General features: G+C 33.5%; 1 protein-coding gene across 3 annotated transcripts in view; it reads right to left on the bottom strand.

The window, feature by feature from the left end:
- Positions 1–14,012, bottom strand: part of LOC120777743 (semaphorin-5B) — a 105,699-nt gene that overhangs the window by 23,151 nt on the left and 68,536 nt on the right. For 2 of the 3 annotated variants that reach the window (XM_040109233.1, XM_040109235.1), the window contains exons 1-3: positions 5,283–5,506; positions 3,933–4,090; positions 3,132–3,231 (exon numbers count right to left, since the gene is read on the bottom strand). In XM_040109233.1, coding sequence (XP_039965167.1) covers positions 3,132–3,231; positions 3,933–4,089 — 257 coding nt within the window. In that variant the 5' untranslated portion in view covers position 4,090; positions 5,283–5,506. Of the gene's footprint in view, positions 1–3,131; positions 3,232–3,932; positions 4,091–5,282; positions 5,507–14,012 lie in introns of those variants that run through there. The other variant, XM_040109234.1, reaches the window with a different exon arrangement.

Below are 14,012 nucleotides of genomic sequence, written 5' to 3'. Positions count from 1 at the left end.
TACATATTTACTATTGAGCATACAAGCAAGTAATTTTACTACAGCAAATCAAGTTAAGATAAAAAATGTGTCAACTGCCAAGCAGCGACGTTTTTTGAGACTGATTGTTGACGCTAAAGCATGACTAGCGAAACAGATACGAATTGAAGAAGTGTTGAAATGGTTAGATACCCGTAAAGGTACTTGACAAATTGAGCACAGTGTAGTAAGGCAGTAGTAGGTATACACAATATATGTAAATATATGTACCTTATAGGTATACTAAATAAAACTTAGTACACATACCGACAAGAAAGTTCAAGCAGTGGCAGCATGGTAATGTAAATATTTGAGTATTCATGTATGTATGTATGTATAGAACTTAGCCTTATTTACCTATAAACGGTACATATTCATATTTATTTGTATAGTAAGCATGCAAGAGTTTTCTTATCGCTAGCGCACAAGTATTAGGGAAGTATTAGTTCACACTGTCTTCTTCGTACTTTTTTTAATTTTAATTCTATTACTATCTGCGCTAGTACTGTAGTATTATTGTGCGTATTTGTTTTCTTCAAATAAACAGTTGTATGTTTGTGTTGTATTTTCGTTTTTTTAGAACTTTGCGCGCGCTTTTGTTGTGCCTTCGTAACAATCGAAACACTTGTCTGTCTCGCAAAAGACTTTTCTGTTTATTTGTCTGGGTGATTTGATTGCACTAGGCCATTTAAAGTTAGTATTTCCTCATAGTCCAATAGTACAATATAAACGCTATAGATTTGCTTATCATTTTACACAATAAGTAAAGTATTATAAGTATATTGCAAGAACAAAAAAAAATATTTAAAATACAGAAACACATAAATCTTAAGCAATGATCGATGGTATGGTATGGCAGACATGCATACAAATATACATTCATATATAAGTACATATATGTATGTATATATTGCTGGTTGCATGAAAAACGTTTTTTAAGGTTTATAGTCTACAATAGGGGCATAAAATCAGCAGATATGCAACTTTCAGCAAGCTGAAGTTACGAAAAAATGTTGCAAGCATGAATTTTGCAATCGAATGATTTTAAGATTAACAAAGAGTTGAAGGAATATATTTTAGAAGCATAATACTTAGTGAGAATAATATAAATAAAACTTATTTTTAAAAGGCTCATTTAAAAGGTATGTTTCACTTTTAGGCAAGAATTGTAAACATTTTTTTACGTTTTGATGGTTTTCTATCTTCTAAAATTTTCTAAAATATAATTATACAGCAATTTTTAAAGCATTTTTGCTACCTCACATAGTACAGAAGATTGTTTTAGCGATAGATCACTCAGGTACAATATCCTTTTCTTGAATTCCCACTTTTTAGAGACGTAAATACGAGCATACTCGACTGTTGCAAATATGAGCAAGCACACGAATGCTATATATACTATACAATCCCTTGATGTTTCCCCACACACTACTTGATTTAAGGCGAGATTCGAGTTTAGTAATTTGAAAATATCGAAATCTTTTTTATAACTAAGTTTCGCCCACAGCTTAAACCGGTTCCCTTTGAAGAAAATATTTTTGAACATCTAAACTATTGATTAAGAGAAATTTAGATTTTTTCAAATATCCAGACTAGAATAGCTCCATAAAGCAACCTTCCATCAACCTAACTGCCAACAATACTCAACTAATCTATAGATTTTGCCTTTCGATTACGGCGATAACTCGTGGCGATCATAATATATTACGTTTATATATGGGTTTATAATATTTTATAAGCACACTATCTTAAAGCGGTTTATTTATTTACACTCCATATCTGCCGGGGTCTCTACTTAAGATATGGTTTATTTGCCTTTCTTATATGCTTCAGTTTAATCAACCGGCTTGTGGGGTTTCCAATGGCCGTTGAAAGTGTTTGTGATGGTGTCACATATAAGCTGATATGTATGTGTTGTTATGCAAACAAAATTTCATATACACGTACATTTGTTTGTTAAATTATTTAAACCCTTACTGTGCTGTAATAAGCGATATGCTGCATGAAAAGTATATACTATATACTTGTATATCATAAGCAAGCATATATTGAGCATAAGCATATAGAAAAGCATATAAAAAATGCCTATGTACATCTGTATTTTTATTTACCAAGAAACTGAAAACGAAGTGAAAATTGCTATTTGCTGCGCTCGTATCAATATTTTTTCAAAATTAATTTGGTGGAAAGATTAACACATGGTGTGTTGATAAGCGTAAAGTGGCTTCTGTGTAATTTTTTCTAATATATGACAGCCAAATTTTGAGAATTTATGTAGGAAAATGGGCTAAGATAATTTATTAACATACATACATACGTACATACGTGCGTACATGTTATATAAATATTCAAAGCGTCCCATAAGAAAATTGACTGCTGATAAACTTCAGCTTGAGGTCAAGCTTATTAGAATTAATTGTACTACAAATGTATAGTGAATATATTGAATCTCGAAACTGCATTTTTGTCATAGATGCCCGATAGTTAAAGCAATATTTCAAACTGTATATAGTTCTTAGAAGTAAGGGCTTTGATTAACAAATTTTTAAACTTTAATCTCTCAAATTTCAATCATAGCTTTGCCTAAATCTCCCTTCTAAGAATTCTCTCCTATAACGTAAGAAGTTATACAATTGATGAAGCACCAAGTACAGTCCACATATATGTACTATATAATACTTCAAAGACTACCTACGATCACAGCACAGAATTCTAGATTGCTTGCAATAATAGTACGGAGCATATAAACGAACTATGATTCGGCTTTTATTTAATAACGACAAGCACAGTTTTAACTCTCTGTAAACCTTAAGTAGAATCAAACTGAATAAGTTTTGCAAAAACTCACTTCTGTTTATGGGTATTTAAAGCCAATTTTAGCATGCTATCGGCTTTTTAAAAGCTATTTCTAAATTGGATATAGTTAATAAAAATTTTAAAGGCTCTCACACGCTCAAATGCATATCTGTATGCTTGCATGAAATCACATAAAAGTCAGTACTAATTGTTACACTATGTTTGTTTATGAAATTATATGCTCATTCTCATATTCATATACTTATGTATCTCATATTTCTCAAGTGATATATATGTAAGTTTATGCTGAAACTTACCGTGCACCGACGATAACTTGATTTCGCGCCACATCAAATAACATTTGCGAATAATAAGTCGTATTTGGATCGTTGAAACGTTTCGAAGTCGACATTAAATCTAAAAGAAATTATATGAGGAATTATTAACGGACAATTAGCGAGAAAAAAACAGTTAATTGTTAAAGTGAAAAGTGCGGAAAAATGTAATAATAAAATATAATTAAGAAACTAGCGAGGTTGTGAACTTTTATTTTTTATATAACTGAACAAATTCATGGCGAATATAATTACTACTAAGCTGAAAGTGTTTCATATCAAAATATGTATGCATATATGTATACTTTAAAAAATAATTTAAAAAAATTACAAATGCACTTATCTGAATTTTTGTGGCATTTTTATCAGCATGAAAATATTTAATTAGTCTGAATGCGGTATTTTTTACCGCGTAACTCAAATAAATATTTTGCAAATCCAATGAAAAAATATTTGCATGCACTTACTTGCATAAACAAACTGCAAAAAGATAATTTTTAAATTTAAAAAGATACCAAGTAAACGAAAGTGCTTTCCAAATATTTAAAAAGCATGCGGAAATTGAGAAAATACCTGTATAATAAAAAAAAAAAAAACAAATAAAGTCAATAAATGAAAGTGGTTGTTGCTTTCGTAGTTACTTTCCGCATTTTTGCATTTATTGCTTACTTCGCTAATTTTCCATTAAATTTTTTATTACTTTCTTGCCAACTAAAATTTCAACTGCTTGCATGCATATATGACATGCGTGTTATAAAGTGTTATGTAAACAATTATATTTACCTTGATATGATATAAAACGGGAGTCATTGTCCAAAAGTTCGTAGTTGGCCGCCTTATGGCGGTAAGCGTTGACGCACTGTTGCCGACAGAGCAGAGCTGTCAGCAACAGCAATGTTAATAAATGCGTTAACATTTTATGGAATTTCAGGATTAGCATGCTGCAAGGTAGAAGAGAGAGGAAATTATGTATAAATTAATTACGTAAAATTATAATTTAAAAAAATATAAATTTAACAAAAAAGCAAATAAAAAATTAAAATAATAAATGTATTTTACGTTGACATTAATAAATTAGATATAAATAAGTAAATTGAATAAAAAAATATTAACATATGTAGACAGTAGCAATAAAATTCTTACAAATCTATGATTTACGAAATATAAAATATTTTTTCATTAAGTTGTAAGATTCCTAAGGAAAAAAATGCCTTAAAATAATCAAACTTCAACCCTTAATATCATTTAAAAGGTTAGGTCAGAGTCAAAGACCATTTTATAGACTATACAAAATACTATAAAATCAATGAAACGAGATATTTTTTCAAATAGTTGGAAGCGAGATATGAATTTGTCTAGCTGACAATAAGAAAGAAACAAAAAATAGTAAGGCGTAAGACCTTCCCGTTGCAATTAACAGCACATACTTTGAAAGATTTTTTTAGAGGTGACTAAGAACCTATTTTTCAGAGTATCAAGCGAACAAAAAATTTTTCAGTATTTTTATTTTTTTACACACCCTAATATACAGCTTTTATGCCGACATGTAAATATTGAATATCTTAACAAAAACAACCGACCTTTTTAATATTTTCACTTTTTTTTTCTTTTTTTATTACTTATTTGGACAATAATCTCAGTAAAATATCAATCATGTGGCTGTATTTTATGGGTAATAGCATAATAATTTTGCAGGTCGAATAAGAATGATTTCGACAGGAAGATTTGCATAGAATTCGAGGTTAGGATTACGATCCTACCCTTTACTTTTCAAACTACGCCACAAAAATATCTTAAGGCGAGTCAAATCTGAAGATATGGGAGCCAGTCAATGTCAGCTCTGTTTGATATCAGACAATTAAAGTTGAAATGGAAGATCTCGAAACTTAGTACACATATTTTTAACCTTTTTTTATTCAAGCAAAAAATAGTATTTTCAGTAAAAAAAATAATTCTTTTCAACTTCGTCACTTCGAAATATTCAAATGTCTGCAATAGAAATTTGAATTCACCAAAAATTTATTAAAAATAAAAAAAATCAAATATTTGATTCACTAAAATTTTATTAAAAATTATAAAAAAAAATTAATATCACTAAAATTTTATAAAAAATATTTAAAAAAAAACACTTACTTATATTTTTCTGTCTTAGCACATTCAGCTTTTTAACAATAAATTTCTTCACAAAAAATAGTTAATTACTATTACTCCTTGGTTAGCTACACACTTTAGTATTTATCAATTAATTGATGTTATTAAACATAATATCACGAAGTATTTGTTTGAATCTCCACTTAGATATTATATTCCACTCTTTTAAATATTTCTTACTTTGCTGTTTTTTTCACAACTTCACTTTAATTCATTTCAAATTGTATATTTGCTGCTATCACTTTTCACTTTTTGGTATAAATATTTTTTATAATTTTTCTGAACACTTTTGTACATTCAATTTCTCGCAAATATACGCACTAATGACAATAAAAATGCATAGCAAATTAAACAAAGCTCAACTTCATAGAAAACTAGCTTTTCGCGCAATACACTTCTAAATGCTGTGCTCACACGTTCATTCGCTTCGTATCGATACATGCGCGCGCATTATTTCACCGCCGACCGCTGATGGAACGAAACTGACAACTCTAACCAAAACGAACAACTCAACAACCAACCAACAGTTCGGTGGTGCTAGCGATTTGTAAGTGTGCGTGAGTAAATGTTTTCTCAGTGTGTGCATTGTTTACTGTTGCCCGCTAGGAATGTTGGTACGACAAATGAACTTTTTACGAAAACGAAATTTTGGTGGAAAGAAAAATGTTTACTTCAAAAAATTATTTTTTAGTATTCAGTTGCATTTAATAAGTTAATCACTCTTTTATGATGATGAATCACTTTATACCTCTTTTTTATTATTTCAATATATATGTATACTTTATATTAATTGTCTCTTCGATTCGCGACTTTCTTATTGAAGTTCTTCTTATTGAAAACATCAACTATTTAATAATAATTTCCTACAGGGCATCGTAAACGATGCGTTTTCAAGTACATCCACAAACGAATGGGTAGACGACTTGTCAAGCCGACAGCCAAGCATTCATATGTATACACCCGCCTGAGAGAGCAGCCTAACCGGCTTTTGAAACGGGGGAGATGTTTACAATGTGTAGAGGCAATGCAACGGATGGTTTTGTTTACGTTTCTGCTGCATTTCTTACACTTATAATGCATTTCGAGTATCACATTTCAAAGGCTCGAATTCTCACTCACCATATACATTTGTATTTCGTCGAGTCCAGCTTAAGCCCAAGCGGCTGCTAAGTGCAGTTCAGACGTTACCATATCACTAAAGTTATTGAGTAGAGTTCAGGGGTGATATATAAAATAGAGTTGTTGAGTTCCGAGCGAAATTTCGAAAGTGTCAGCTTAAATAATTTTTACATATTGATAGAAAAAAACAGGGCTTTCAAAAAATTTAGTAACATCAAGGCCTCGGAAAGTCAGGCCCAAAGGAACCGAATCGAATTAAGACATTTAACATAAGTAGCTATCAGAGTAATCGTTGCTGCTTGTTGCCAGACCTCCCGCACATTCTCGATCACATAGCTAGCATACACATATTAGACGTGGAAAGATACATATAAGACTTGAAAACACTTTTATTAGGGAATCTGACATCGCTGATATTCTCATATTAGACTTGGGAAGATATTAGACTTGGAAGCAGTTTAATCAGGGAATCTGGTAATTCTGGTAGTCACGATCACATAGTGGTAAATTAGTCTTTGGTCATGGAAGCACTTTTATCAGAGAATCTGGTAATGCCGGCGGTCTTAATATATTCCCGATCCGATATTCCCGATCATTTGGCGTCTAGTATATCAGTCTTTGGTTATTGGAAACAGTTTTATCAAGGTATCTGGTAATCTTTCACATAGGCAAGGCCATTAAACTCACACGTGTGCTTCTTCGAGTCGTAAAAACACTGCATGTGTTCGTACACATAGAGAAACGTGAGGAGAGAGAATAGCAATTGTTGACTAGAACCTATCCTAAGCCACTCTTTACATATTACGTATATATGTACACACACGGATGTTTATCCTAAATGTATATTGCAGTGTTGTTAGACTCTGATTGTCCGTGCTATGTACACAGTAGGTACCCATTTTTAGGCATTGGTCTACACACGTTTGTATTTACTCCACTCACACATTTATGCATGTGTTTGTGTATGTATGTTCGTGTCAAACAGAGTGCGCAGGCGCGTTGACGTGCCTCCAGAAAAAAGAAAAAGAAATCAGAATAAACAACATTTGCTGATTGCTGATGCCTAACCGGATTAGGGACGTGCATGCGGACAAAGGTCATACACACACGGACTTGAAAGTGATGGAGTAGCATATACATATGTACATATGTATATGGATGTAGTTGTCTGTATGTATACGAGCCTTGCATTCAAAAATCACGCTTGTATGCTTATGCGGAGACACATTAGCCAATTTTTGTGAAAAGGACTTCGAATAATCAATGTATGGTATATAAATACACTTACATAACTAATACGATATGTGATCGTAATTACGGAAACAATAAAGTAAAATAATTTCGTTTCGTAAATTATGTGGAATAAAAGGTAAGTAGTAAAACAATGCTCGTGTGCGATGTGTGGATAAGTTTTCAATGTGTTGGCACGTGTGCGGAAAGTTGAATCGATAGGGTCATTTGTACATCCTGGCCGAGGGTGGAAAGCATTAAATTGGAACAGCGATATACTATATATAAATTCATATATGTATATGTACATACGTAAATTCTCATATGTACATATGAATATATTATATGCATAAATTTGAAGCAAGTTCAGTACACTCAAATAATATGCAGTCAAAAGTTCTTAAATTTCAATTTCAACGCGCTGCAATATAAATAAATAAGAATGACATATTATGTGTCTCGCCCTGAGATATACATATGTATATTTATATATTTCTACATACACACACCTAACGCAAATGCATATCTATCAAATTTAATGGTCTGCTGACTGCCCCTTTGTGGTTTCGTTGATGATCGAATTCATGCCACATCACCCACACACAGCAGGAGTGGCGATCCTGTCGCGAGATCAAGACGATCAACTGTCAGATACCAAAGCAGCACTCGAAATAGCCTCACATACAAACAAATGTACGAGTACCAGAGTTATACAAAGTCTAAGCGCAGACCAGACGACACCATGGCATAGAGACTAACACACCAGTCGGCTATAAGATATTACGAGGCTAGATATTGACCGTGACAATGACTCGCCAGCGTACAAAACGCACGACGCGACGATTGCAGATGACATTGACAAATATTAAAATGCTGGCTACACACTTGAGGCACTGTGCGTGCAGGAGCCGAAGGTATACAATTGTATTTACAGTGCGAGTGCGTAGAGAAACCCAAACAATACAGTAGCTGTCTAACAAACAAAGACGCGGCTTATAGGCACAACACAAGCTAAAGAGCCGGCTGAGCGGTGTTCAGCATTTCTACACTTTACTTTCGTTCTTCCTGTGAAAGTCAAATTGCTTTATGTTTTTTGGTGGCAATGAATGTGCTATGTAAATACATATACATATATGAGTGTGTACGAATGTCGAGTGAAAAATAAACTAAGAATAATGTTCGAAAAATGCTAATTTAGAAACTACTGTCAAGGTAATAAACTTGCTTTCGAAACACTTGTGCAGCAGTTGAAAGCGGAGGGCAGTATGACCTGTTACTTGCTGCTGCACATATGACTAGACTCACCATTTCATGGTCTTTTGACTACTTAGTCTAGCCTAGTCTACCTGTCGCTGTCCGACAGACAATCGTCCGCGTTGTCTGCTACCTTTTTATTGATCTCCTAAAGTACTGTAACTGTATGCATGCATACATAGACATACGAGCAGGCCATGTACATTGATGTCTGTCTGCTTCACTTTTATTGCCTCGCTTGGCTGAGCAATAATCGTAATTGCGGCGCTTTTCGTACGATTTTCTCACACTTGCATGATAATGACCGTCCGGCGAACGTCTCCAGTCGGCAAGTCCGCTACCAAACTGTAATTTTAATTTCCTGCGCAACTAAATGACGCGCCTAATAGCTTTGCGGTTAGTTAAAGGTACCAAAAAGAGGCTATGAAGCGCAGCTAACCGTCGATGATCGTAGAAATCTCAAGTTAATAAGAAATTTAGTACCCTTTTCCTTTTGCGCTGCCACATGCATGCTAGCGGCGCAAAGCCTTGCTTTCTACCACCTTCGAACCGAGTTTAGCGAAACCGAGTTTATTCGAAACCATTTTATTGCTTCAATAAATGTTCATTGTGCGGCAGTAAGTGCCACATTCGACACAATCCTTTCTCTTCTACATCTATGTCTAATGTATGTATGTGCATTTACACATTTCTCTCTTGTTGCATTGTATTTCAGTAAGTAGTGTTAATATTGCAATTCTTGTACAAATCACGAACATTTTCATACAATTTTCTTCGCGCATTCTAAAAACAAGTATTTTTGAGTTACTTAACACCTTTCTTATTCTTCTTTGCATTGTGTTTTGCCTTTCTTTTGCTATTTATCTTTTGTTTACTCCTTTATCGAAAAAAAGGAAACGGAAGTGCTTCATAGAGTGGTTAATATTTATTTTTATATGCGGACATAAATATATTTATATACAGTATGTCAATAAATGTCACTACTGGCAGACAAAATGTTTTGTGTCTCGCATGAGCAGCGAATGTGGTCTGGCAAATAAATAAATCTGGTAAAAAAGTCATAAATAAGTCCAATAAAAGTCAGAAGAGACAGAAATTAATTACAAATCAGGAAAATGAGATATAAACTTCATAAAAGTTTTAATGTGAAATAGGTATCAAGAATATGCAATATTAACCGTAGTTATAATGACAGTAATTAAAGGGTACAGTCCGGTCGTTTAATAGTCAACTCAAAATTAGTGGAAGTACGTCAAACTCAGTAAAGTGTATTACAAAAGAGAGCATTTTAAACAAAAATATAAATACATATTTTCATAAAGTTACTCTGTACATTGCTAGAAGATCCAGAGTATGGATCCTCGTCGTAAACGATTCACCGAACTTTGGAAAGATTGGCGAATCGTACAAACAAATGGCATAAATAGAAAACTGGTATAATGAAGTAAAGATTACAAGCGCTTATAATACTTTAATGGTATATCATAACAAGCAGGTTAGGTCGTAAGATTGATCTAAAATCGATGAATATCACTTATACGGATAATATTCATTTTTTATGTTACCCGTAATCTCCTAAAAATGAATAATCAGATCCTAATATATCCAGGAACCGTTTTAAGCATATTACAAATTTCTTAAAGCGGTTCATCATCGCAGCAACTTCACTAGGTTCGGCAAATTTTTGTCCACCGAGATTGTTCAATTTCAATCTTGCAAAAGCCTGGCAATTGAATAGGAAGTTACAAGATGATTCCACCTCGCCTTCCTTGGTACAGCTCTGGCAAAGAGCGTTCGGCAGAATATTTAGCCACCCATTAGACAAGATATAGTCAGAGTATCTACAATTCTGGCGAGGTAAATTTGCTAAGAGCCGGTAGTTCAAAGGACCTCTTACGGTTCAACTTGAGCCAGATGGTTCCGCAGACCCACAAGTTCTAGTTGCTGACCAACGCAACACACTAGTCAAAGACGGCAATTATATAAAGAACGTGAAACTAAAAGTTTCAGTTTTTGAATTTCTCAATGACTGATGGATTCGTTCAGATCTATCTCATGCCAGGAATACTTAAAAAAGTTAATATTGCTGTGTGAAAATTGAGCTTTTTTGAAACAAAAAAAAATATACAGTTATAAAAAGATCATTATCTATAATTATATATATACATATAGTATATATATATGATAAAATCGAAATATATAACAAAATATTATGTTGACGAATACATCTCTTGGAATGCCATAAACGCAAACACTCTGATGTACTGCTCTAGTTTCCTCTGATCACTGTGCGCTTTCAATAAAAAAAACAGTTTAAATTATACGCTTATTATTGTCAGAAGCTTTATGGCATTTTTATCAATTCCTTCTAATCTATTCAAATTAATAAGTGCATTCTAAGGAAAACTTGTATACACCGAAAACTAGTTCAGTTGCGTTCATAAATAAACAAAGCTGCACATGCTGCACATAAAATTGTTAAACTATAAAATAATTTAAAAATCCATACGGCCTTTGACACATAAAATTTCACAGCCTCGACTCTCTTTAAGCTCCAGCCATAAATTCACTGAACCACTTAATTATGAAATCATTTTATGAACAGCAAATTAAACAGATCTTCAAAAACAAATAAATTTTTAAAATCCTATCATTAATATGTACGCCCATTTGGAAGCACTATCGCAATGCCAACTTCGGGTAGTCGAAATCTGAAACGAAGACTGGGTACAAGTACGAGTATATGCTTGCGCGTGGCTTTGGAAGCCAGATGCTCAGAAATTTTTAAGGCTTTTAATTACAAAGAGCGCAAAGCTTTTGCTATAAGTTATCAATAGGCAAGTGCATATTTTATTGTTATTGATTTGGAATTTTGGAAGATAAGGCTCTGTGAAAATTTGGCTGATGAAAAACGAATTTAAATACTGCAATATTTTAAGACATCTGGTGTAGTTTGCTGATTGTATTTATTTGAGTCTTCGGCTAGCTGACACAGTTAAGTAGTTAGGGCTCTTGCCAAATAGAAAGCTCTCTTGAAAACCCAACATAGAAGAAAGAGCAAGGCATCGGTTGCACTGCATTGCTACAGTGGAGCCTTTTGCAAAAGGTAGGGACCAGTGATAAAGAGATGCCCAACTCAACTCTCATTGGAAGTGAGAGATCAATTGCTCAATGTCAATATCTCCTGAAGTTTGACGGTTGACGCGCTCTTTCACTGGCATAAGTTGGACATCCGTTGATCCCCTGGTAGGAACTCACACCAAAGATAGTAGTAGAATAAATTACAGAGTGGTAAAGGAGCTACTATCATCAGTATTTGTGGTGCCCTGCAAATCCCACTGTGGTGCTGAACGCCTTGCAGGACCATCGGGAGCTTAGCAGTGGATCTACTACTCCGCATTTAGGTTTAGGCTGATTTGGGTACCTGGCCACAGGCTGATGAGCTTGCTAGGACAGGTACTTCAGCATCAATAACTGCGGAATGGAAACCGGGTAGGAGTTTCCTTGGCTTCTTGTGCTTTACTACTGGACTGTTGGGTCTCAGGTCAGCTCAGCAGGCGATGATGAACTATTAGCTGCTGTACAGTCGGTAGGTGCTTCGGGCTCGAGGTAAATCCGAAAAGATCTATGGAGCTCCTCGTTCTCAGCATGGTCCACTTTTCAGCGGTTGTAAGATTTCTAACTGGACATAACAGCATAGATGCCTAAGCGAAGCCAACCTAACATATACTCCTACACTAAAGAAATCAAAGAAACGTTGAAAGCCTCTGACTGGAGACGGGCGATCTTATAATCGAAAACGAAAATCACGAATTGCTATTATTGAACAGTATTGGGAGCATATTCGCGTTGGAAAGTTCGGATGGTAAGATGGTTCCAAAAATTCGAAGACGATATAATGTAGTCGGTATATATTAATGTATTTTCCTTTCGAGAACTCTTCAGCTTATCTCACAGAATGTATATTTTTAATAAACTCAAAACAACTCATAACACTTTCAAAATTTCTAATCCTTTCAGAGCCGACAGCCGCGAATAATATTTCTCGCGCTGTATTTCGAAAAAGTAATCTTAAAGTCATCATCTCACTGCTGTCATCAGCTAATTGTGTATTTAATGCGATATAATTTTATTACAAAATTATTTTCAAAAGCTTATTTTCCAGCAAATTTTTTGTACTAATGAAAGCTAATTGTACCGGTTAGAAGTGGGTAAAAAATTTGTACGCAAAAAGGTTTGTTACTTTTATTTAGATATTACCCACTTATCTGCTTATGACACATATGTATGTATGTACATACAAATTGTTTACTTGCATTAACTTAGTTAGCATTTATCAGCCTAAAAACATACTAACCTTGAAGATTTGCAAAAACAAGCTTAAGAAATAACAAAGTAAGTCGTAAGCAGTTCCAAGTGAAGTGCGCCGCATTTCATATGCAAAGTCTTTAATTGTTTATATATTATAACTTTCAACACAACGCTTGGCCACGCTAACTTGGGCGTACCCACACATGCCTTGAATACTACTTGAGTATATATTTATGCATAAATTTTTAAAATTTTGTTTGCAAAATTGCCAGATAATTAGTATGCAGCAGAGATAACTTGGCGACAAATTTGTAAAATGTCAACAAAAATCAGAATCGCTGATTTCAGATGAGATAAGGTTTTAATAAACAGGATTAGAAACATATACAAGTGAGCATATAAATATGAAAGCGTATTGTATGTGAAGAAGGTGGTTTGAATATTGTTTAAAGCATAAAATATAAAGAAATTTGTAAAAGGTTATACGTATCTGTATAAAATTAGAGATATAATGGATTATAACTGTATATAAAGTAATAGTATTTAGTAAGAGAAATGTAGTTAGATATATAATGTTGAATTTTATAATGACGTGAAATTCGCAAAAGAGAACTTTAAGATAAATAAATGGATAGTGCCGTGACCTTTGGTCTATTGTGTGAAATTTAAAATAAAATTCCAAAAAATAAATTTAAATTACTAATTTATTGAAATGTTATTAGTACCTCAAAAACCTCGAGTTCCCTCAATAAAAGCTTTAACCCTTCATTTTCTCATAATTCCAATTCTCAGCCAACT

Source organism: Bactrocera tryoni, chromosome 5, assembly GCF_016617805.1.
Source record: "Bactrocera tryoni isolate S06 chromosome 5, CSIRO_BtryS06_freeze2, whole genome shotgun sequence".
Lineage (NCBI taxonomy): Eukaryota > Metazoa > Arthropoda > Insecta > Diptera > Tephritidae > Bactrocera > Bactrocera tryoni.
The sequence above is the reverse complement of the archived record's forward strand: the minus strand, read 5'-3'. Positions and strand labels throughout refer to the sequence as shown.